This window comes from Fistularia commersonii, chromosome 29, assembly GCF_037954325.1.
Source record: "Fistularia commersonii isolate RoL2024-O1a breed Wild chromosome 29, RoL_Fcom_v1.0, whole genome shotgun sequence".
Taxonomy (NCBI): domain Eukaryota; kingdom Metazoa; phylum Chordata; class Actinopteri; order Syngnathiformes; family Fistulariidae; genus Fistularia; species Fistularia commersonii.
In genome coordinates this window covers 3,035,686-3,057,521 of record NC_141312.1, presented here as the reverse complement: position 1 = coordinate 3,057,521, position 21,836 = coordinate 3,035,686, and the positions used below count along the sequence as shown (strand labels likewise).

Sequence of the window (21,836 nt, the reverse complement as noted above, 5' to 3'; positions counted from 1 at the left end):
TGATTCTGGTTCTGAGCTGTCCTGTGCTTAAACCGCACCGCCACGCAGCTCAGCCCGCATAGTCATAGAGAGGGTTAGGAGGGTGGGAGGGTTGCGGGGAGGTGCGGGGGTGGGGGGTGGGGGGGATAGACTATCTCGGAAATAATCTGCCCATAATCTGCTTTATCCCCGGCCGCACCAGACCGTCGCATCTTCCCTGCGCGCCGGGCGGAGCGGAGTCGGGTGCGGGGGAGAGGCTCTCTGTGACTGGCGGCGTGCGGGAGGCGGTCCGGAGCCGCACGGCGTGCACAGGCTGCACAGTCCGGGAGGAGGAAACAAGTTCCCGCAGGGTTTCAATCACAACGGGAAGCTGGCAGCGCTGACCTGGGCATGGATCTCACTGGACTCTGGCTACTCCTGATAATTCACTGTGTCATCCCAGGTAGGAACCCCGCAGCCCCCAGACACGCACATCACCCGTGCGGGGGGAAATCCAGCCTGAATCAAGTCCATTCCGGTAAACGGACCTTAAAGGAGAATGAAGAAAGTGTGTTTTCTAGCATTTTCTAACCACATTTCAAATATAATCGAGGGGTTTGCATGTGACCTGTTAATTAGATATATCCACCTTTTCACATTAATAATAAGTTTATTGATAATGAAAATGAATGGCAAGTTTATGCATTTACATGTATGATGGAGCCCATGTAACAGAGAGCAGTCACACATTTATTTGTGATTCATATGGACTCATTCAAAGAAGGTTTTTACCACCTTTGCGTGCGTATAATATTTTAATATAACGCAAAGTTTACCACCGTTTTTGCTTGTTTGTTTTTTTTTTCCAGTGATGAAGATGGTTTGGGAACCTTTATGTTTTTGAAGAAGGTTTTCACCACCTTTGTGTGGATCCTGTTTATACAAGATTTTAATATTGCGCAAAGTTTATCACTGTTTTTGCTTCCCTTATTTTGGTGAAGCAGACAATTTGGAAACCTTTATGTTTTCATTTAATTTTTCTGTTTTAAAGAAGGTGTTCGACACCATTGTGTGCATCCTGTGCATACAATATTGTGCAAAGTTAATCACTCTTTTTTTTTTGGTGACACAGATAGTGTGGGAATCTATATGTTTTCCTTTGTGCGTGCTTGAACTGGAACATTTGTATTTAAATGAATTTTAAGTATACTAATCATTGGCTCATTTCCGACACCACTGGTCAAACGTGTTCATCGAGTTTGGTTAATTTCCACATCTTTTGGTGTCTTTTCTCATTGAAACATGTGTAACAGGTGCAGTGCTGCTTGAGCAGTGACAGGGGATGTGTGTGTGTGTGTGTGTGTGTGTGTACGCACATGTTAATGTAATGACAGAAGCAATTGTTGCAACATATGGATGCTTGGCGCTTCCCTGACATCTGCTGTGATTGCTTTTTTCACTCGGCCAGTGATAAACCCCTCTTTGACAGTCGAGCAGTAATTTGCCCGTGCACATATGTGTGTATGTGCGGCCGTGAGGCCACGCCATGTGTGTAGGATTGTCATGTTGAAGGACAGAGCAGTGGATTAGAGCTGCACAGGGAGCAGGAAGGGTGTAACAACACGATCGCTGCCAAATCCCATCCTCTACTGGCCACTGCTGCTGCGATTCCTACAAACCGATGCATTTCCAAAAGTCTTTCCGCTTACATACGATCACAAATTTTTCCCTGATATGTAAAAGTTTATGAGCCCCCGCTGGAGAGTTAAAAAGCCAAAAAGGACTAAAAAAAAACAACAGACAGCCTCATGAATTTTAGCCTAATCTGTCCGCAGCACAGCTGGATCACACAGACGCTACCCCTCCGATATAATCCAGCACAAGCACAGCCCTTCTGGCCTACTCCTCTTTCGTTGATCTCTTTTACACAACCCCCCTTTTTCGCGGTGGCCTGTCTGGATTTCTTTCTGTATTATCTTTCTAGACTTTGCTACCGCAGTTCCCTCCATCTCCACCTTTTTCCCCAAGTTCACTCTCTTCTTACGTCCATGAGCACAGATCTGCGAGGTTGCAACGGTCATCATAATCCTGTGAGCCGCCTGTTGAACACCAGCCAAGTGCACACTTCCTGCTCCTGTCATCCAAGAGATTACACAACCATGCAAACACACACGTGCTTGTGCTCACATCCCCCGATCACAAACGATAAGGGATTACAATTGATTGTAGAGTAAATGAAACAAAAGCAAGCGGAAGCATCTCACGTATTTAAAAAATGGTGGCGTGCCTGCAGATAATTTGGCAAGTGATGTAAAAAAAAAAAAAAAAAAAAAAAAATTTCCATCGCCAGGAAAGCTACAATTCTGCTTTGGCCTTGTAAAAATCTATATGTTTGGCGATGGTATGGCGATGTTTTTATCCAAATATTATCTTGAATAACGCGGCGATTCAACGTTTACACAATTCTGTTTTATGATTCATTCAGCTCAGGAGATATAATTCCTTCGGTTATATTGATATTATCTCTGTAAAATAGAAAATATATACATCATTATGAATTTTATATATATATATATATATATATATACATATACAGGCCTGTGATAAAGTTCTTTATCTTCTGTAATGCAATTACAAAAAACAAATTGTCACACATTCTAGATTCATTACAAATCAACTGAAGTATTGCGAGCCTTCTATTATGTATTATTTATTATTTATTATTTATTATTTATTATTTATTATTTATTATTTATTATTTATTATTTATTATTTATTATTTATTATTATTTTAATATTACTGATTATGGCTTACATCTTTAGAAAACTCAAAAATCCTATCTCAAAATAATATCATGAAAAAGTAATTTTTGTTTTTTAATTGCATCACAGACGACAAAGAACTTTATCACAACATTCAAATTTTCTGAGAAAGTCCTGTATATAGTTGAATAATTACAATTTAAAAACAGCTCTTGTTTTGTCGATGTAACAGTTGCGCGATTAAATGTGTCGAGGTTTAATCCCTGTATTGATTACAGTTTATAACTGATTATTGGGCCGACATGGTTTCCCAGCTGGTGTTTAGTGCACGTAAAGGTGAACCATGGGGATACTATAGGTGAATCGCAACCAAGGTGAGTCTTATTCTAGTAAACCCCGGCCAGAGTTAAGCCTCACATCGAGTCGTGTTTGTTTTTCTGCATGTTTTTCTGGGTGTCAGATGTTTTCCACTCAGCGACAGGTTTCTCTACAATAAATTACAAGGCCAGAGACGCACACGTAATCCCCGATCAATCGCAGATTTGATGGTCTAAAGATTAAACAGTTAATCTCCGCTCTCTTCTTTTTCCTGCTCTGGGTTTTTTCATTTTCTCATCTGGTGCCACAGTTCAATTTTTTTTTTTCCTGCGTGAAGGAGGCAGAAGGATAAATGGAAATGGTCAAACAGTGTACCGTTAAATAAGGAGACTTTTTTATCACCGGAACCAACATAGACTCTGATATAAATTATTTTACTTTTGCAATTTAAACCTACAGAAGTCATGCTGGGATCAGTGTGATGGCCTGTTTAATACCGTAAAGTCTCTGCTTTCTAATCAAAAGTCTTAATTTCAGTCAGGTGTATTCTAAAACCCTGTATCTTTAATTTTCACACATAGATTCTCCTGTTTAAATCTGAATGTGTGTTTCATTCAGCTCTTCTCTCAGAGGGTTAGTGGGTAGCGGACGTACCTCGGTAACCCACTTAACATGTCTATCCACACCTTAATTCTGAATTTCATTGAATGTTTCCTGCTCTTTTAAATAACAATACATAAATAAAATTTACACTGGCATTAATATTTTCCCTTCCTGGCATTTTTCAGTTGTTTCCCTCAAATATCCCATTCATCATTAGTGTAGCATTGCACAATTTAGGTCACTATTCCAAGGACACAACAAGGTGCAGATGGTCTCTCGGGTTTTTCCATATTCTTATTTTAGAAATTGAGAGGATGAGACGTTTTCACCAACATGCTTGCAGCCATAATAAATCAATTTATTTGACCCTAGACAAACATGTAACCCAACGCACCTAAACAGATTTGCATGACATCTTTTTGCAGAATCCAACACGGCGTCGAAGGCTCGGCCCCATTTATTTCCATGAAAGCTGTTCAGTGTTGCACGGATTTAAAACTCATCTGCAGTCTGGTCCAAATATGAGACTGAGAGTGTACATCATGTGTTGGGGACTTTTGGGCGCCATGCTGAGAGGGTCACTGTTCATGTTAAGCTGTAAACCGTGTTTTTTTGGAAAAAAAAAAACCAAACAACCAAAAAAACAAGTTCTATAAATAGTTACTTGAATGTTCATTTTTCTCCCCAAGTGGGAGCGTAGCCTGTTTTCGGTGCATCAGAAATTGCTTACTATTGAGATGTTTTCTAAGCCTGGAAAGGTGATCGGAAAACAAACCTGACAGAGACGCCACACGAGATACTCAAATCCAGTTTTGTTCCACCGAATACCAGAGACGCAGAAACGTCAATCGTCTCCTTCTTCGTGTCCAAAAAAGACCATCGGTAACAATAATAGAGTTTTCGACCTTTATGATTGTCAGGACGCACAGTTCATTCCAGTTACTCAATATAGCAATTAATGCGTCTGAAGAAGCCACAGCTGTTGTTACGCTTCCACAGCGCTTTCAAGCACTCCTCGCTCGATGCCGCCGCGAGAACCGTCTAGCGTTTTGACCGATGAGAAACCGCTTTGTTGGAAAGATTGCCTTCTCCTGGTTTAGTCTTTGGCTGACCTGACTGAGGATAATGAAATTTAAAATGCAAGCTTTCTTTTTTTCTTTTAAACTTTCCGAATACTAACCAGATCAAATGATATCCGGACAGTTCAATGAGTTGTAAAGCTAAAGAAAAATAAAAAGTGACTATTTTACAACGGCTTCTCCTTTAGGCGAGTGTGTATCATGTGACCATAATAATGGTTCTTCCCGGAGGCAAATTTAATTGACATGGCTTTCCATCGTTTCTCTTTTTTTAATACCTGTCATTGCGATTAAAATGGCGCATCTAATAACACCTGCGGCTTTTTGAAGCTGAGGACAATCATATTCTGTTAAGTGTCGGAGGATATTCACTAAAGATATCACACGGAGAGTAGCCGGTGTTCATGCTTGCTCTGAGCGTGAAACAATATTACCCATTGTTTAGTGACGTTCCCATGGAGTAGCTGTTTTTAGATGATTGTCATAGACTGCTGAGGTCATTTCCCATACTTTAAACAATAGAAGACTGTGAATGGACGCAGCAGGAGGAGAGGAAGGTGGCACAGGGTGAGAAGTGGGGCATATATGACGTGTGTGTGTGGTCTGAATGAGAGTATGATTTGTGCTTGTGTGCATTTGTGTGTGCTGAGAGAGGAAGAAAGTGCGACAGATAATGGTATAGGCCGACGCTATGGCTCTACTTGCACCTAAAACCTCTAATCAGCTCAGCAAAAGAGCTCAGCGGGGGGGACGGGGGACTTTTAGTGCGTGTGTGAAAAGGCTTTCGAACCAACGATGCGGGAACCCGCTATTTTTCTTAACACACCCATTTTTTTTAAAATGCGGCTAAGAATAAAAGTTGCTCTTTATACGACAAGCCGAGCAGAGGCTTTGACCTCTTCGCATATTTCTTTTTTTCCATTCGCTTTCAAAGCTACAGAGTTTGTGTCAGAAGTCCCTCCCCTCCGTTGCTGAACAGGCACAAGTTACACATATTTATGGTTTTCAAAATTGCCAGTTATTATTCTGATATGTCCTGAATCAATTCGTACTCCGACGCAATTCGATTGCTCCTCCTCCTCTCCCACAACCATTCAGCTCAATTATCTTTTCAGACTTTGTCCTCTTTGTGTTTTCCTAGGTGCGTCTATCCAGTTATATTTTGGCTCACAATTAGAAGCTAGCATTCGTCTCTTAATGTCATTTGGTTCTGATTGTTTATTGTTCGCGGTCTGTGTTGGTTGTAGTGACGCCAAGCACCATTTCCCAACATTTTCCATGCCATGGATAATAATTTTCTTTCAACATGATGTGAATGACAAAGTAGGTTATTTGATTTTAACCTTTTTTAATGCAGCGAGTTGATGGGTGGCCGGGGTTCACTCTGCCTCTCGTCCAGGATATAGGGTATATAAGCGGTATAGAAAATAAACAAATGAATAGAAAAAAACACTTGGGTGTCAGTGTGTGTGTGTGTGTGTGTGTGTGTGTGTGTGTGTGTGTGCGCGCAGAGATCCAAATCTGGGCATTTAACACTGAAAATCAGTCTCCTTTTTTTTTTTTTAACTGACATACAATTCTGTGAAAATGCAATGATACTAAAGCTTCTACACTCTGATTAAATGGCAGGAAGTCGACCGACATGAACACAAAGAGCTATTCTGAGTTGTGCAAAGAGTGCACTTGACATTTCACCATCTGAAGCACCGAGATAAATCTTTTGCAGGGACATGGAGCGTGTCCTGTACGTGGAATTTGATTGGTTTCAATATGAGATGGTCGGGGGTGTCGGGGGTGGGGGGGGATTCCCTTCATGATATTAACTTTTGTGAATTAGAATTGTGCAAATGTAGAGCGCCATGTGAGCCATTAGCTTTGCGATATTGATGCATTTTTAATACTCCAAAGCTCCTGATCTATTTCCACTGGCCTCCTGACCCGCATGTACAGACGCGACGTGTAAAGAGGGCAGGTGAGGCATCATAACCCCCTGATACATGATATTTTAACTCATTATTCCAAAAAAACAATCACATCGTATTTGGCTGATGGATGCCGGTGCAGATGTGTCCTCAGCTGTCCGAGCCGTTTAGTCTCCCCTAGTTACCGGTGAATATTAAAAATGCTTTTACAGCAAATCTATGTTAAAAGAAGACAACTGGACGCCAAATACGCACTCTGATCGTCATAATTGAATTTTGTGGCTTTGTGTTTCCGTCTTTCGCTCTCGTGCGATTGGAGTTCGGTTGGGAAGTAACACGCTGTTCATTTTCACGGAAAAAACAACTTCAAAAACCAGTTACTATTTAGATTTAAAACAGAGTTTGATTTTTTTTTTTTATGAGATCTTTTCAAGTGGTCAGAGGAAAACCAGGGAAATGATCGTCATATCTGCAGATTTGTTTTGTCATTGAAATTATTACATACAATATTTCATGCTTGATTTAGAACAAAGAATTTTTTTTTTTTTTTTTTTTTTTCAAAAATCTCAGCCACTGCATAAGACTTGAAGGGCTGCTAGTAAAAAGTCGCCGAAACAGTGTGTTATTTAACACGCAGTATTTATCGTCTCCATGACTCAGATTAATCAGCTTACGGTCTGATTATGTGTTACATCGATAGCGTCACAATGTGTCAAAGCAGGTCAGACGACCAAAATAATCAGGAAACCAAAGAGAGATGAATTTCAAACCATCGAAAGTAAAACAGGAAGTTACAAATGTAAGATCAATATATATATATACATATATACACACAGTAATACAAAACAATACAGAACTTAAAAAGTGCTCAAGATGACAAAAATGAATGAAAATCAGTATCAAGAGTACCGTGAATTAAAGGGGGCCTCAAGACAAAAAGATATTTTTAAGAATTCTTTAGGAATAAAGCATAAAGTAAATAAAGCAACCAAACTAAAGGGACATCAGAGCAGAAGTCCAGAGTGATTCATAAATGCATGTGTTTGGGAAATAATTTAGCAAAGTAAATATGGGTCAATAATTAATCTGCTTTCCTCGGCGTTTGACTCGTTCCCCCTTTCAATCTCCATTCAATCAGTTTTCTAGAACTTTGCGCCCGGACCCTTCCTCCCAGAAAATGTAAGCCGTGCACGAGTCGAGTGATGTCTTGTCAATCATGTCCCAAAACTGGAGAATCAAAGATGAATCCTCCAACCGTTACATTTTTGCAGATTAAGGAGTTCAGCGAACGAGAACGGGGACGCTTACTAGAATCTGCATCGTGATTACGGATAAAAATCATCACAGGGAAAAAAGCAAACACATGTAAAAGTTCCCTTTTAATGAAACGGTAATTAAATGAGAAATATGGATTCATGGTATCTAAGAACTAACCCCCTAATGTACCAATTGTCAAGTCATTATTCTGTTTTGTTGCTGTTTCTTTGCAGAAAAGTTTGCGTTTGAATCTAATTTCTTCCCACACAGCTTTAACAGAAAAGATTACATGCTGACATTTTATTCATCTGTTGGAACATTTTCTCTGCAAGAAGCAGATAATGTACTTTATGCTTGTGTTTTCACGCAAGTACCTCTTAACGGGCTGACTCCGCCAACGCCCACATACTCGGATGGAGCGATCAATACGCATCCATTAATAACATGGAACTATCCGACACGGCTGATGAACTGTTGCCCTCTTTATTTTTTTTACTTATTACATTATTGGAAACATGGATAAAACCCCAGGCTACTTTTACACAGCCCAAGTTGGGATACTTTATCTTTTTAGCGTCTGGCTGGCAGGCAGTTCGGTTCCATCCATGGTAATAGATGTTAATAGATTTACTGTACATATTGTGATTATTTACTGTCTAAAATGTGTCCCGGAAAAGAACTTGCCCGGTTTTTATGTATTTATAAGATTGATCATTGTTGAGAAGCAGTCTTTCTCCTTCTCCATCAAGCTGGATCATTGCTTAATTCATAAAATTCCCTGGAAAACAGCATTAAAACAGTCTGATTGTAGTTTTTGTGCTTATATATGAGTATTACCAGTAAATGTACCATCTCTAAATATCAGACATAACATTTAAACATACTGCATACACACACATAGTTATGTATACATATAACCTTTGTGTATATATATATATATTTCCTGAAAATATCGAAGCATTAAAGTTTTGTGCATATTTTACAACCACCTAAGCTGAACAGTTGATTCCAAATGAACAGTTTTAAGAGGATTTATGTAAAATCTGTAAAAAGATATAGGCCAAGACAAAGACGCTTAAAACACGTGCACCGTTATTGTTCCCGAAGTTGATATTTAATTAGAATACCGTTCATTACCGCCTCAGACAGGTGAGTCTAAGTGAAGGCACGTGCCCGATATACTGTGCATACACTTGGGAGGGGTTTTGCTTTGGATTTGTTGCAGGGGATCAGTAAGTCAGTAGGAACAGCAGCCAAACAAATCTTGCTTATTTATACCTCCCTGTAATCCACAACCCTGACTTTGGCTCACCTCTCAAACTGCTAAAAAGTATAACCTTTGACAGCTTTCTAAGCTCTGCTTGCTCAGCTGACTGTGAACAGCTTAGAACAGGCTAGTCTGATGCCATCGTGTGTGTGTGTGTATGTGTGTGTGTGCGCACCTGATGTCCAGGGGGAAAGTCAATTATGTCTTCGTTCTTGTGTTTCTACAGGAGTCAATGGCCAATCTGTGGATATGGATGACGGGAAGTCAGGTTATGTGGGCTCAAAAGTGGATTTGCGCTGTCGGTTCATCAACAGCTCTCCACCCGTCAAAATATCCCAGGTAATCGTCCATTCAGCCGATCACAACACACCTGACCGACATGGCCAGGGGAGGCTAAACATGTAGAATAAAAGACAATGACCTGCGTCGGGGAAATTCTGCCGGGTTTTTAAGTTATGTAAACACTTACCGTCTCCTTGGTAACCTGAGAAGAACAATAAGAGCAAGTAATACAGAGCTGTGCTTATTTTATTACTCCCTAGTCTTTTAGCAATTTTAGCTACAGTACAAAGTGCATTTACAGATCCTGAGGCTGACATGTTATCTGCACACAGTGAGCAAAGCAAATTCCAAAATTCTATTATTCATTTATGTCATAAAAAATAAAATCAAATCCAATTGCTTGACTTCAGGCTTTGGTTGGAACTTCCTCTCTGTACCACAACAATCATTATAGAACTGTAGGAATACTGCTTTTGTAAAAAGAAAATTGGATTTAAAAGTAATTGGTGACTCAATTACTTGTTAATTTATGAAAGTGGATTAAGTTAATGTCAGCAGTTGCTGTGCTTAAACTTAATGTTTAATGTGAATTAAGAGCTTGTGTCACAATCGAGGATGTGATCAAATTGATAATGCAGTGTATAAAAATGAATGAATGAATTGATATCATTGACCAGGCTTGATAAATGCAGGTAAATGTGCTTATGATGAAAAACATACTTTTATTTTTAACAATTAAAAAATAACACATTTTCTTTTGACATCCCGAGTTCATTCATTTATTTTGTATTGTATTATCTTTACGAACTGGCTCTCAGAGGTGGTGTTGTAATCCTTCCCCTCAGTTTCATCCAAACTAACGGTTATTATATCACATTTCGAAAGCCAACACTCATTTTGCAAAATGGCACGCAGTAATCCATAAAGACTCATCAGTGGGCCGGCTCCCGAAATGACCGACTCTCTGTATCTTGACCGATTTCCGAGCCATAATCGCATTCGATTTTCCATTAAAGAGCCCGTTTTATGGCTTCGAGTCGATACAAGATTTGGAGCCGATGCGGCTTTTCATCCCCCATTATCACTTACGAAATCTATCTTCCATGAAAGATGATTTAGCGGGCAATCGTGCGCCTCGGCATCAACCAAGTAAAGTCCTCTGCGCGCCATCAAATCAATAGGAGAAAAAATTGCTTTGGAAAAATCAACATTCATGATAGAACAGTGGCTAGTAGGAGTTAATGGATTCAAACCAGCATAGCACAATAATCTACTGCGGATATAAAACGCACCAACAGAAAGGTATTTTACTTTTATGTGATACATAAATGAAGTCTACTGCAGAACCTGACGTGTCCCCGTCCCCTCTATAGGTAACCTGGCAGAAACTGGTAAACGGCACCAAACAGAACGTGGCAATTGCCAATCCGTCCCTCGGCGTGTCCGTGGCGCCGCCCTACAGGGATCGTGTCACCTTCAAGAATGCGGCGGTGAGGCGCCGAACTCCGACCCTGGAGGACACCACCATCACCTTCTCCTCGCTGAGGCTCTCTGACGAGGCCACGTACATCTGCGAATACACCACCTTCCCCGCGGGGAACCGAGAAAACACAGTGAACCTTACGGTCTACGGTAAGAAAGATGTTTGCAAAGACCCGTCTTTGAGGATTTTGTTCGCTGTCACAAGAAACGAGAAGATAGATGACCTTTTTTCGCAGTGTGTGCTAAAACGTCCGCTACGCAATCATTTTATTCTGTTTATTTCAATGAAATTTTGCTCTTGCATTGATGGAATGTATATTTGATTACTTTTTGCAGGGTCTTGAGCTAACAGGTGACAGGAAAATGTATCTTTTTGTCTCACAACAGAGAAATACCAAGGAAATAACTAATTTTCCTTGAAGATGGTCTTTAGTGTGCCAATTTTTCCCGGTTCAAACTACACCGATACAGATTTAAGAGTAACATTTAACTCAAAATTGAAATGCCCCGTGAAATCATAATGATGTGGTTTATGTGATATAGTTTAGCCAAAGTTTGAATTTAATTTTTTATTTTTAATTCCTTTTTAATTTTATTCCTTTTAATTCCTTTTTAATTCCTCTTCCCTCAGCCGCAGGGAATCTTCAAATCTTTGTAATTAAGACCTTAAAACACTTGATAGACTTGATAGCCTTAACCTTGACAATTTATATATATATATATATATATATATATATTTATTTATTTTTTTTGTATATTTTGTTGTATTTCTTATTCTCCCTCCTTCCTACTATTATCTATTATTGTTATGTTTTTGCATGAAACTCTGGCACAACAATTTCCTTCGGGATAAATAAAATTGTTCTCATCTCATCTCATCTCTCATAACTTGGGAGCTAAATCAAAAGTCTAAATATTGAATATCTCTGTATGGGTACCACAAATGAAACTAAATGCTCAGATGTAAAACATTGAATTTAAAAACAGATATACAATATGACGGAGAAATCGCAAAATCAATTCATCCTGGATAAAAACGGTTTCTCGGACGACGTCGACTCACAGCTCTTCTCTGTGTTTTCATGAACTCAGTTCGTCCCACGACCCAGATGAGTCTGTCCACGCCAACGTTGGTGGCCCGTGCGTCCAACCTGAAGACCCCGGTGGCCACCTGCATCTCCGCCAATGGAAAACCACCTGGTACCATCAGGTGTGTTTCCAACCTAGTTTGAAAAACCAACAGTTACCCTGCTGCTATCCACGTTTTCAGAATTCAGGCTTCATTCATTAGCCCAGGTTAGCGATTGTGCTGCAGTTTATTTACATTTTCTCCATTTAGTCCACTGACTGCTCCACTGTGTGAGTGGAGTGACCTGTGTGATGGCCAACAGCCATTGTGCATTGTATATTTCTTTTTCTTCGTTTTACAATTAAATTCATCAAAATGAAAGACTTTCTAAGATATAAATAGTGAAAATGTTCTATCTGACCAGATAGATGAAATAGAGATAAAGTGGGACGTTCGCAGCAAATGTCTTTAGTGTTCTTTTTCTGTTTGCCAGACACACAAAATGAGTGAATGCACAAAGACCCACAATATTTTTTGCGTCATGAGCCCTTGAGCGGTATTTCGACAAATGAATAGAAGACCTAAATCAATGTATTCTGGATCTTTCATACTTTGATGATTCCACTGCCATTAAACAATGCTCATCCCCAAACCGGTCACATGCTACAAACACTGGTAGTACTTGTGTGACCTTTGCTGAGCCACAGCTGTGCAAACACAGATATTGCACACAACCTCTTGCACTCAGTTGTAGCCTGAGACGGATTCACTCCCATATTCTCATTTCATTTTGCTGTGCATCTATCATTTGAATTCGAATGCCCGTTCTGACATATTTATTTAGCATATTGTCTCTTTTATTTATATTTATTGATACTGTCATTGTTGTGCTGCTGTGACCAAAGAACTTCCCCTATGGAGATCAATAAAGTATATCTTATCTTATCTTATCTTATCTTATCTTATCTTATCTTATCTTATCTTATCTTATCTTATCTTATCCTATCCCATCCCACCTTACCTTATCTTATCTTATCTTATCTTATCTTATCTTATCTTATCTTATCTTATCTTATCTTATCTTATCTTATCTTATCTTATCTTATCTTATCTGACCTGACCTGACCTGACCTGACCTGACCTGACCTTATCCTATCCTATCCTATCCTATCCTATCCTATCCTATCCTATCCTATCCTATCCTATCTTATCTTATCTTATCTTATCTTATCTTATCTTATCTTATCTTATCTTATCTTATCTTATCTTACCTTATCTTACCTTATCCTATCTTATCCTATCTTATCCTGTCTTATCCTATCCTATCCTATCCTATCCTATCCTATCCTATCCTATCCTATCCTATCCTATCCTATCTTTTCTTGTCTTGTCTTGTCTTATCTTATCTTTCCACAAACATTCATGTAATATCACCACAACCCTCACATGTGCGCAGGTGGGAGTCGAGGGTCCCGGGTGAAGCAACCACGCGAGAGTATAGAAACTCGGACGGGACCTTCACCGTTCAGAGCGATTATGTTTTGGTGCCCAGCAGGGAGACGCACAAAGAGACGCTCACCTGTGTGACGTCCTACAACGATGAGGTCTTCACCGACAGCGTCACCCTTGATATTCAGTGTAAGTCAGCCGTCCACTCTTGAAGAGGGTGTGCAGGAGCTTTATTTGCATTGTTCCCGTGTGCTTATTTGCACCAGATGAGCCAGATGTTTTGGTGGACGGATATGATGGAAACTGGTATCTGAACAGAGAGAACGTCCAGCTGAGCTGCCAAGCCGATGCGAACCCTGCCGTCTCTCTGTACCAGTGGAGGCTGTGAGTACAACATATTGGATGAAAGGAAAAAACAAGTAAAGTGATGAGTGGTCTTTAGTGTGTTAAAGCAATAATAATTTAAAAAAATAAAAAATCACAGAAAAAGGGAAACGTTTCATTTTGATTTAATTGAATTTACATTTTAATAAAAATGAAAAATCTAAATGCACTTTATGTCAATATATTTCCCCTAATCGTAACATATTTTTCCCTATAAATTTGGTTTTATTGATTATTTTTTTCAAATTATTTTTATTGTTTGTGTCCTGCGACTTATTCCAGGATAAACGGGTCCATCCCCAGTAGTGCCGAAATCAGAGACAACGTCCTCATCTTTAAAGGGCCTGTCACGTACGACCTGCAGGGGACTTACGTGTGCGACGCCACCAACAGTATCGGGACGAGATCGGGCTTTGTGGAGGTCAGCGTTCTCGGTAAGAACCTGTGAGAAAAAAAAAGGTTTAATAAATCAATTATTGTCATTTGCATTACATTTTTTCATCAGTGATGCACGTTTCTGTGTGTGTGTGTGTGTGTGTGTGTGTTAAATCTAGTTGTGTGTTCTCTCTGCAGAAAAGCCACTGCCGCAGATCGCTACAAGTGATGTCATCAGCGTAGTGGCTCTATTACTGGCTGCCGGAGTGCTCCTGGGCATCACTATCACAGTTTTGGTGTTGAAAATAAGAAGCCGAAAAGACAACTCCTCGTACGTAAACATCCCATTTTCTGCTATTTTATGTTGCCATTAATGATCCCAAGAAAGGTTCTACCTTAATTTTTTACTCACTTCCATAAACGTGTACAAGTAAAACTTAAATCTGAAAACCACCTGCCTGATTGTCAGGACTGACAGTGGAGTGTTCGCTTTCAAAATTAAAACTCTAAAAATGAAATAAAAATTAAAGATTTTTGTTAATTTCTGTTGTTTCGTCCAGAAATGACTCTCCATCAGGAAAAATGTCCCAGCCTGTGAGAAAAAGGCCTGCAGACGACATCCAGGTATACTGCCTGTGTTTATTTTCCTTGGCGTTCTACATATTGCAGTGGTTCTTTACCTGGGTTCGATTGAACCCCAGGGGTTCGGCGAGTCAGTCTCAAGAGTTTCGGTGGAGGTCAAAAACCCGACTCGTATAATTTGCGATAACACGCCCACTTTGCCATCATTGGCTGCAGGTGATCACGCTCAGTAATCAACTTGTGACTCGAGATGGCACGTCATGCGATTTCTTAATATTTTAATCCCTTCATACTGATTATATCGAGCAAAAGTGGTCGGACGAGTATGTAGAATATGGATCCATGCATAACCTAACATTATACATGTGAAGATACATGCAATACATGCTAGGAAAGCCCTGGAGATTTTCATATCGTTTGTTACAACATATCTTTGCGAGCAATAATTTTCGAGGATGCTGGACAGAAAAACGAAGAAAAGGAACAGATTTTGTTGCAAAAATTACACGAGAATTGCACTCGCCAAGGTGAAGCCGTGCTTTTCTGAACCGGTCTCTCAAAGGCGACAGCAGAAGTCACACTGATTTGCATTGAGTGTTCATTATTCTGTTTTTGTTTTTGTGTGAAAATCATATTTTACTTTTTTCTTTTTTCTCTGAATACACTGACCTTAACGCACGGTTCATTTTGCGCACCAGTAAAACACATACCTATGTCTTTATTTGGAAAAAATCTTTTTATTTTTCCAATAAAGAAGGGTTGCGCGTATGAAACTGGTGCGGTTCAGTACCTCCAACAAGGTTAAGAACCACTACCATAGTGGCAATCCACTGTATTCTACCTTTTATGTACTGTGCTTTTACTGGGCATACAAGTCAACATTGTGGTATCACATTTTTTGGTACATCCACATTCGGGGACCATATAATTTTCCTTTATTGTATCCTTGAGATATGCTAATGCTAACGAGACATTAATGTCCATTTTTTGGTACATCCAAAATTGGGGAACATATAATTTTTCTTTATTGTATCCTTGAGATATGCTAATGCTAACGAGACATTAATGTCCTTGATGGCACCGATCGCCGGAACAAAGCGTCAAGTTCAAAAGCCCTGCATCCATGCAGTTTTTTTTTACGTCTCCCATGTCTTTGCAGCATTCCGCGAGATTTTATGAAGAACTCCCCAACACAGCAGACTACGTGAGCTACAGACTAGCCTGTAACAAGGAGGACTACCCGGAGCCGTACTCCCCTCCTATCTCGTTTCTGCCTCAACACCCCTACCACTCCCCGCAACCCACGACCGCCACCAGCAGCACCACCACCGCCACGTCGAAAAACAGCTTCTCTCCTCCATCACACACCACGGCCATCTTTAAATACCCCTCAGTGCCAGGGCTGTCTTCCCCTCCCCCCGGGATGGCAGCATACACTTTCCCCAAAGAGCAGTACGTCTGAAGTGACAAGCTGCTGTGGACTCGTCAGTCATCTGAAATAAAAACTGAACATTTCCACAAGGAGGCTGGAGACGGGTCTCACCCCGGGATGTTAGATAGATCGAAAGAATAATGGATATGAAATGATGTCCATTTTTGAAACATTTTGACTTTTCTGCCCAACATTTTTTCGCTAAGGGGAAAGAAGATTGTTAAAGAATGAGTAAAAATGCCAATAGGGGGTTTTATTTTAGAGGTCAGATTAAAATTTCAAGTGGTGATTTTTGAGGAAAAACCTTCCACTGGATGCAGGATTATCATTTTGTCATGTATGGCTCCAACCCTTTATTCCCCTGACGTATAATTTTGTAAAACATGAACTGAAAAGGATAGGAAAAAAAACACACAATTCTTCCTGCTTTATGTCAAATGCTCTTTCTATTTGTCTATTATTATAAACACCATCAGTTCCCGCGGTGAGGAACAGCAGACCGTACCACCACCTTCTTTCCCGATGTAATGCTTATACTGTGTGTGTATTTTGTATCATCAAAGTTTTTCTTTGTAAGGAGAAGCAGAAAAAAAACAAACATTTTTATCTACTGAACGCTTTTTTTTGTGGATTTATAAACTTGATGTTTTTATTCGTGGTACCTTTTTTCGTTTTAGTATTCATTGACACTGGCTGTTGGATGAATTTGGACTTTTTAGCAAATAAAAAGGATTTTGTAAACGTTTATCGGCGGTGTACAAGTAGACTATGAAGAAACCACTGTTTACTGACCAAAAGGGCTCTTTTAACTGAAGAGCAAATCATAAAGCTTAGCTCAGTTTAAGCTCGGTTTAAAAAGTATTCAGCAATGGTGGCATAAAAACTGGATCGCTTGACTTTTCTGTAAATTCCAAGTGACGCTGGTTTGTTCTTAAACAGACATTGGCTAACACCAAAAAAAAGGTTGCTTTTGCTGCTAGCAAATGGCACGTTCATACTTTTTTCATGGGATATTTGTTTTTGGGATCTTAATACAATATTACAGATAAGGCCTCCATCTTTTTCAATAGAAGCGTTTCAGCGGTGCATGGATTACACTTATTATATAGTTCATTTATTGCATTGAATATGGGCCTTAAACCAACAGAGGGCAGCATACAATGTGAAAGTTCAGTTGTCCACAACTGTTGGGAAATCAAGAAGACGATAACCAAGCGATCGCAACAACAATGGCATTACTGTCCGTACGTCCAGGAGCTTTGGACTAAAGGAGTTTAAGTGTGTCTTAGACTTTTCCCTGACAGACGGTCAGATTAGAGCAGGGGTGGGCAAACTACGGCCCGCGGGCCACATCCGGCCCGTTGGTCCCTTTAATCCGGCCCACTAAAGATTGGTGCAGAATTCATACTTGATGTGAATGATTGGATCAATGAATGCGGGAGCTCAAACAGGAGATTATTTCATTTTTGGAGCTACTCTAGAATTATCCGGAGCTGAATGACACAGATCGGCTTTGGGAGTTAGCGTTCACTGTGGACATATCGACACAAGTGAATGAGCTTGACGTGAAACCACAAGGGAAAAAACGGTTTGTGCGTGAAATGCGAGTACACGTCAGAGCCTTCAAAACCGAGCTGGCTTTACTTTCAAAGCAAATGTCAGACGAGTCTGATATGTACTGTTAACAAATGCATTTTTTTCTTTTTTTTTATACGTATCGTATCTTGCGGTGACCCGGCCTGTCTGTCAAATTTTAAAAGTCAGCGCGGCCCCTGAGCCAAAAAGTTTGCCCACCCCTGGATTAGGTTTCTTGACGTGAGGAAGAAGCTTAACGCTATTATATATCATCTCCGTCTCTGCAAGGAAGTCTCACAAGTATAAGTAACAAGCAACATTGACCTGCCTCGCTTTTAGCATTATCACTAAAATAAAAAAAAAACTATAAATGCATAAATTCAGGTTTTTGCATGGTGTGGCACTTGGGGTATCATTCGCTGAGAAACCATGGTTGCAGCTTGTGTGTTCCCAGAAAACTATACTGGAAATGCTGTCAAATGGCACTTTGGCACTGTGATGGATTGCCGTGTTAACTTCATTGGAATTGTTCATTATCGATTTTCAAGTTGCTGAGCACAGTTGAAAAGTCAGTTATTGATTTTACATGAAAAGACCTTTGATTGACTTAGCTGTCTTAGATGGGATGTGAGTTTCAGCTGCTGTTCGTTTGTTTGTTCGATCGTTTGTTTGTTTTATTGCCCCGATCCAGTGCCACAATCGTGCTTCATGCGAACAGCCATACACGTGCCTTGGATTCTGGCATTATTTATAGTTTCAGTCTCCGCTCGTCTTCTGTCTAAGCTGCATTTGTGTGCTGGTGAAATCCCCGACAAGGATTCCCTAACTCCTTGAGTGAATTAGCAGCCACAAATCCAACATGTTCATTGACTTTTGGGCCTGAATCTTCAGCGCTAAGCTTTAGCTGCCCGATCATTGTGCCCGAGATCCCTTTTATATTTCCATCTCTCTAGCGAAGTCTTCCCTTTGCCAGCCTGTATGGTCTGCATCACTTTCACAATCAATGCCTGACTCCTGCCTCGAGAAAGAGTTTGAGCTTCTGGTTCCTATTTTGTGTCGATTTCGGAAATAATCAGACAGCTTCCATTGTGTGGATATCTTTTTTTTTTTTTTTTTTGCCCATGAAAATTGGATTTTCCAAGGGGCAGACATGTCATAAAAATACAGTTTCTCTCGTTTTCCCGGAAAAAACATAACAACTTTAGATTTTATCTGCGATTTTACAAATTGTAATTTATTGAACTATGAAAAAAATCAAACGGTAACAACCGCCCTTTTTGTGATTCTGACTGAAATCATTGAAACTGTTCACATGTACTGATGCGATCATACAGAACGAAAACACGTGGAAAGCAGGAAGAGTTGGAAACGATACCCGCTCGTTCATGGCTTCGCTTATAAAGAGTGCAATCATTTGTACTTGAACTTACAAGAATTGCTAACTTTAGCTTCAGTGTCATTAAAATGGTACCAAAAGCTGAATTGTCACATGAATCGTCCTCACACCCTACATTTGTTCTAGTCAGCGATATTTTTAATGGTTTTACTCCTTTGACCTCTCCATTAAGTTGCGAAACACGAGTTGTTGTGTTGCATCCATTTATATCATTATGGGATGGGACTATTGGAGGTCACACAACAAAAGACCAATTGTTCTCTCTCTATCGGCCTGAACACCCGGGGGTTAATTCCTCCTTTTTTTTTTTTTTTTTTGCATAGGAACAGTTTAAATCTCCAATTTATGATAGTGCTGGCAACAGATTATGACACATAAATTAGCTGCAGGATTTTACATAAGCTATACCGAAAACATCGCACTGCATCTCACTGTATTCTGTTTCACTGCATCATATCTTGTTGCTTGGAATTGTACGTCACATCTCAAGGGTTATATTCCCTTTTTATCTTATCTAATAATTGCTTTAAGCAATTCCATATTTTCACTACTTAAGGCACAGATGTAGAACGACACATGAGAAAATCAAGAGCCGGGGCCAATTAAAATATGGAGGATTTTTCTTACTTCATTTAGTGGTTTGGCAAAGAGAAAAACGCCTTCCCTGCTTTCCAATCCACTGATTTCAACCTGTCATTACTTGGATCCATGATGTGTTTTCTTTTTTTTTTTCTCTATTTGAATTTCATGACTGAACCGTTTGGTGTTGATTGACAGACTTCTCTCAATTTCCATTGTCTCCACCGAGTTAGGGAAACCGATCACCGCCCTACATTCATTCATGACATCGATCTCACGTTACATCCTCATCGTTCCACTAAATTGCTGGCGCACCCTCTTGTCTTTCCTTTCATAACGATCTGAACTTTCCACTGGTGCGAGGGTCCTCATAAAAACAGCACGAGAATAATTCCTCTGTGGACGAGGTACTGTGTGTGTGTGTGTGTGTGTGTGCAAAATTGGAAGCGACATCGTCAGATGGAGGACTGCAGAGCATAGAGGTCCCAGCACAACCATGACTGCAAGATGCCAGATATTTAAATCTATTTTAATCCAAATCTCATCAGCAGTGGTTACTCTGCTCTCTGGTCCTTACATGACCTCTGAAATTAAAATCCCAAACCTTGGTTGTAATTCTCTAAAGACGATTACAAATGGGAGTAAAGTGGTTTTATCCTAATTGATACATTTTTGTGTGTGCTTTTTACCAGCCAAATCAATTTTCATTGTGCTGCACGGGCAGCATGCAGGATTCTGCTTTTTTTTTTTTAAACTGCCCAGTAGCAAAAGATAAAAATAAATAAATAAATAAAAAAAAGCCAAAGAAAATCCAAGACATAAATCCTGTGTAATCCTTCATTTCCAATGATGTGCACATCCTTGCAATTGACTATTTGTATGTGCATGATTCACCTTCATTCTCTAATACCAGGGTCAAAATGGGGGGGTAAAAGTACTCATTTGCTGGATGAAATATGAGGCCCTTTTTGAAGGAATGCCCATGTACAACCGCGAACGACAACAATGATTCAACGTGCAGGTGTGTGTGTGTGTGTGTGTGTGTGTTAGCCCACCTGTGCATCTGCGTTCCATAATGAATGAGTCCAGTGTCAGTGTGTCATTCTAAACCTGTTGGAGAGAGAAAGAGGAACAGAGAGAAAGGAAAAACACATGAATTATTGAATGGAAATCAGTTGAGTCCATCCCATCGTACTCTCGGTCTGATGAAGTCAGTGCCTGCGGTTGCATTCTCAGAAACCCTTGGATCTGAGCAAAACCTGCACCTCATATGGGGAAAGTTTTCCTTCAGTTTTTTCTTCCGGTCGTCTCTGCAACATTTTCGAGGTGTAAAGAGATCGTTGGACTCAACATCATCATGATACCATGGTGGCCCAACTGCTAGGGCTGGCCTCGCTTCTTCTGCATACCGGCCTCTTTATCAGAACTCATGGTAAGCAAGATGTTCTGCAGAAATGCACCGATATTGGCTAAACTGCCATAACCTTCCACTCATGTTTGGAGAATTCTAACATTTTGAATAATTTCAAATTTAGTTAAGTTTTGCACCAATTAAATTTGCAATTATATGCTAAGGTATACCTTTTACTATAAAAGTATTAAAGGATATAAAAAAGGAAATAAAAAGTATAAAAAAGTAAATAAAAAAGTACAAAAGGATTACTATAAAAGGATTACTTTCTTGGATATTTATTTCGCTTGATTTGCTCCAAGTGGAGCATCGATCCATATTTTTGACCGCTGCATTCTGCTTTGTTATGAACTTAATTCATGCAATATATCTTGCAATTCCATTCAAAGCACATCATTTAAAACATAGCACTCTGGTATAACTGTATTTTGAATAACCTGATATTCTCTCTATATATCCCATCTTTTTTTACAGTTGAAATGAGTCAAAGTTGTGGTGGCATGACTTTGGATGTATTTCCAACATGGCTTATAATGCTATGATAGAATGCTTGGATATTTTTATAGAGACCAGCTATGGATTCACTAAATTTGACATTACTAATAATTCACCATGAGTAATGAGTTACTAAAGCTCAAACTGGAAGGGTGGGA

At 39.8% G+C, this 21,836-nt stretch overlaps 1 protein-coding gene across 1 annotated transcript; it reads left to right on the top strand.

The window, feature by feature from the left end:
- Positions 1 to 182: 182 nt before the first annotated feature.
- On the top strand, positions 183 to 20,584 carry nectin1a (nectin cell adhesion molecule 1a). Its single transcript, XM_086177269.1, has 10 exons — positions 183 to 421; positions 9,394 to 9,506; positions 10,823 to 11,081; positions 12,024 to 12,141; positions 13,457 to 13,638; positions 13,716 to 13,833; positions 14,116 to 14,267; positions 14,407 to 14,539; positions 14,769 to 14,832; positions 15,950 to 20,584. The coding sequence occupies exons 1-10, from the start codon at positions 370 to 372 to the stop codon at positions 16,250 to 16,252; spliced, it is 1,494 nt and encodes a 497-aa protein (XP_086033395.1). The 5' UTR covers positions 183 to 369; the 3' UTR covers positions 16,253 to 20,584.
- Positions 20,585 to 21,836: the final 1,252 nt, after the last annotated feature.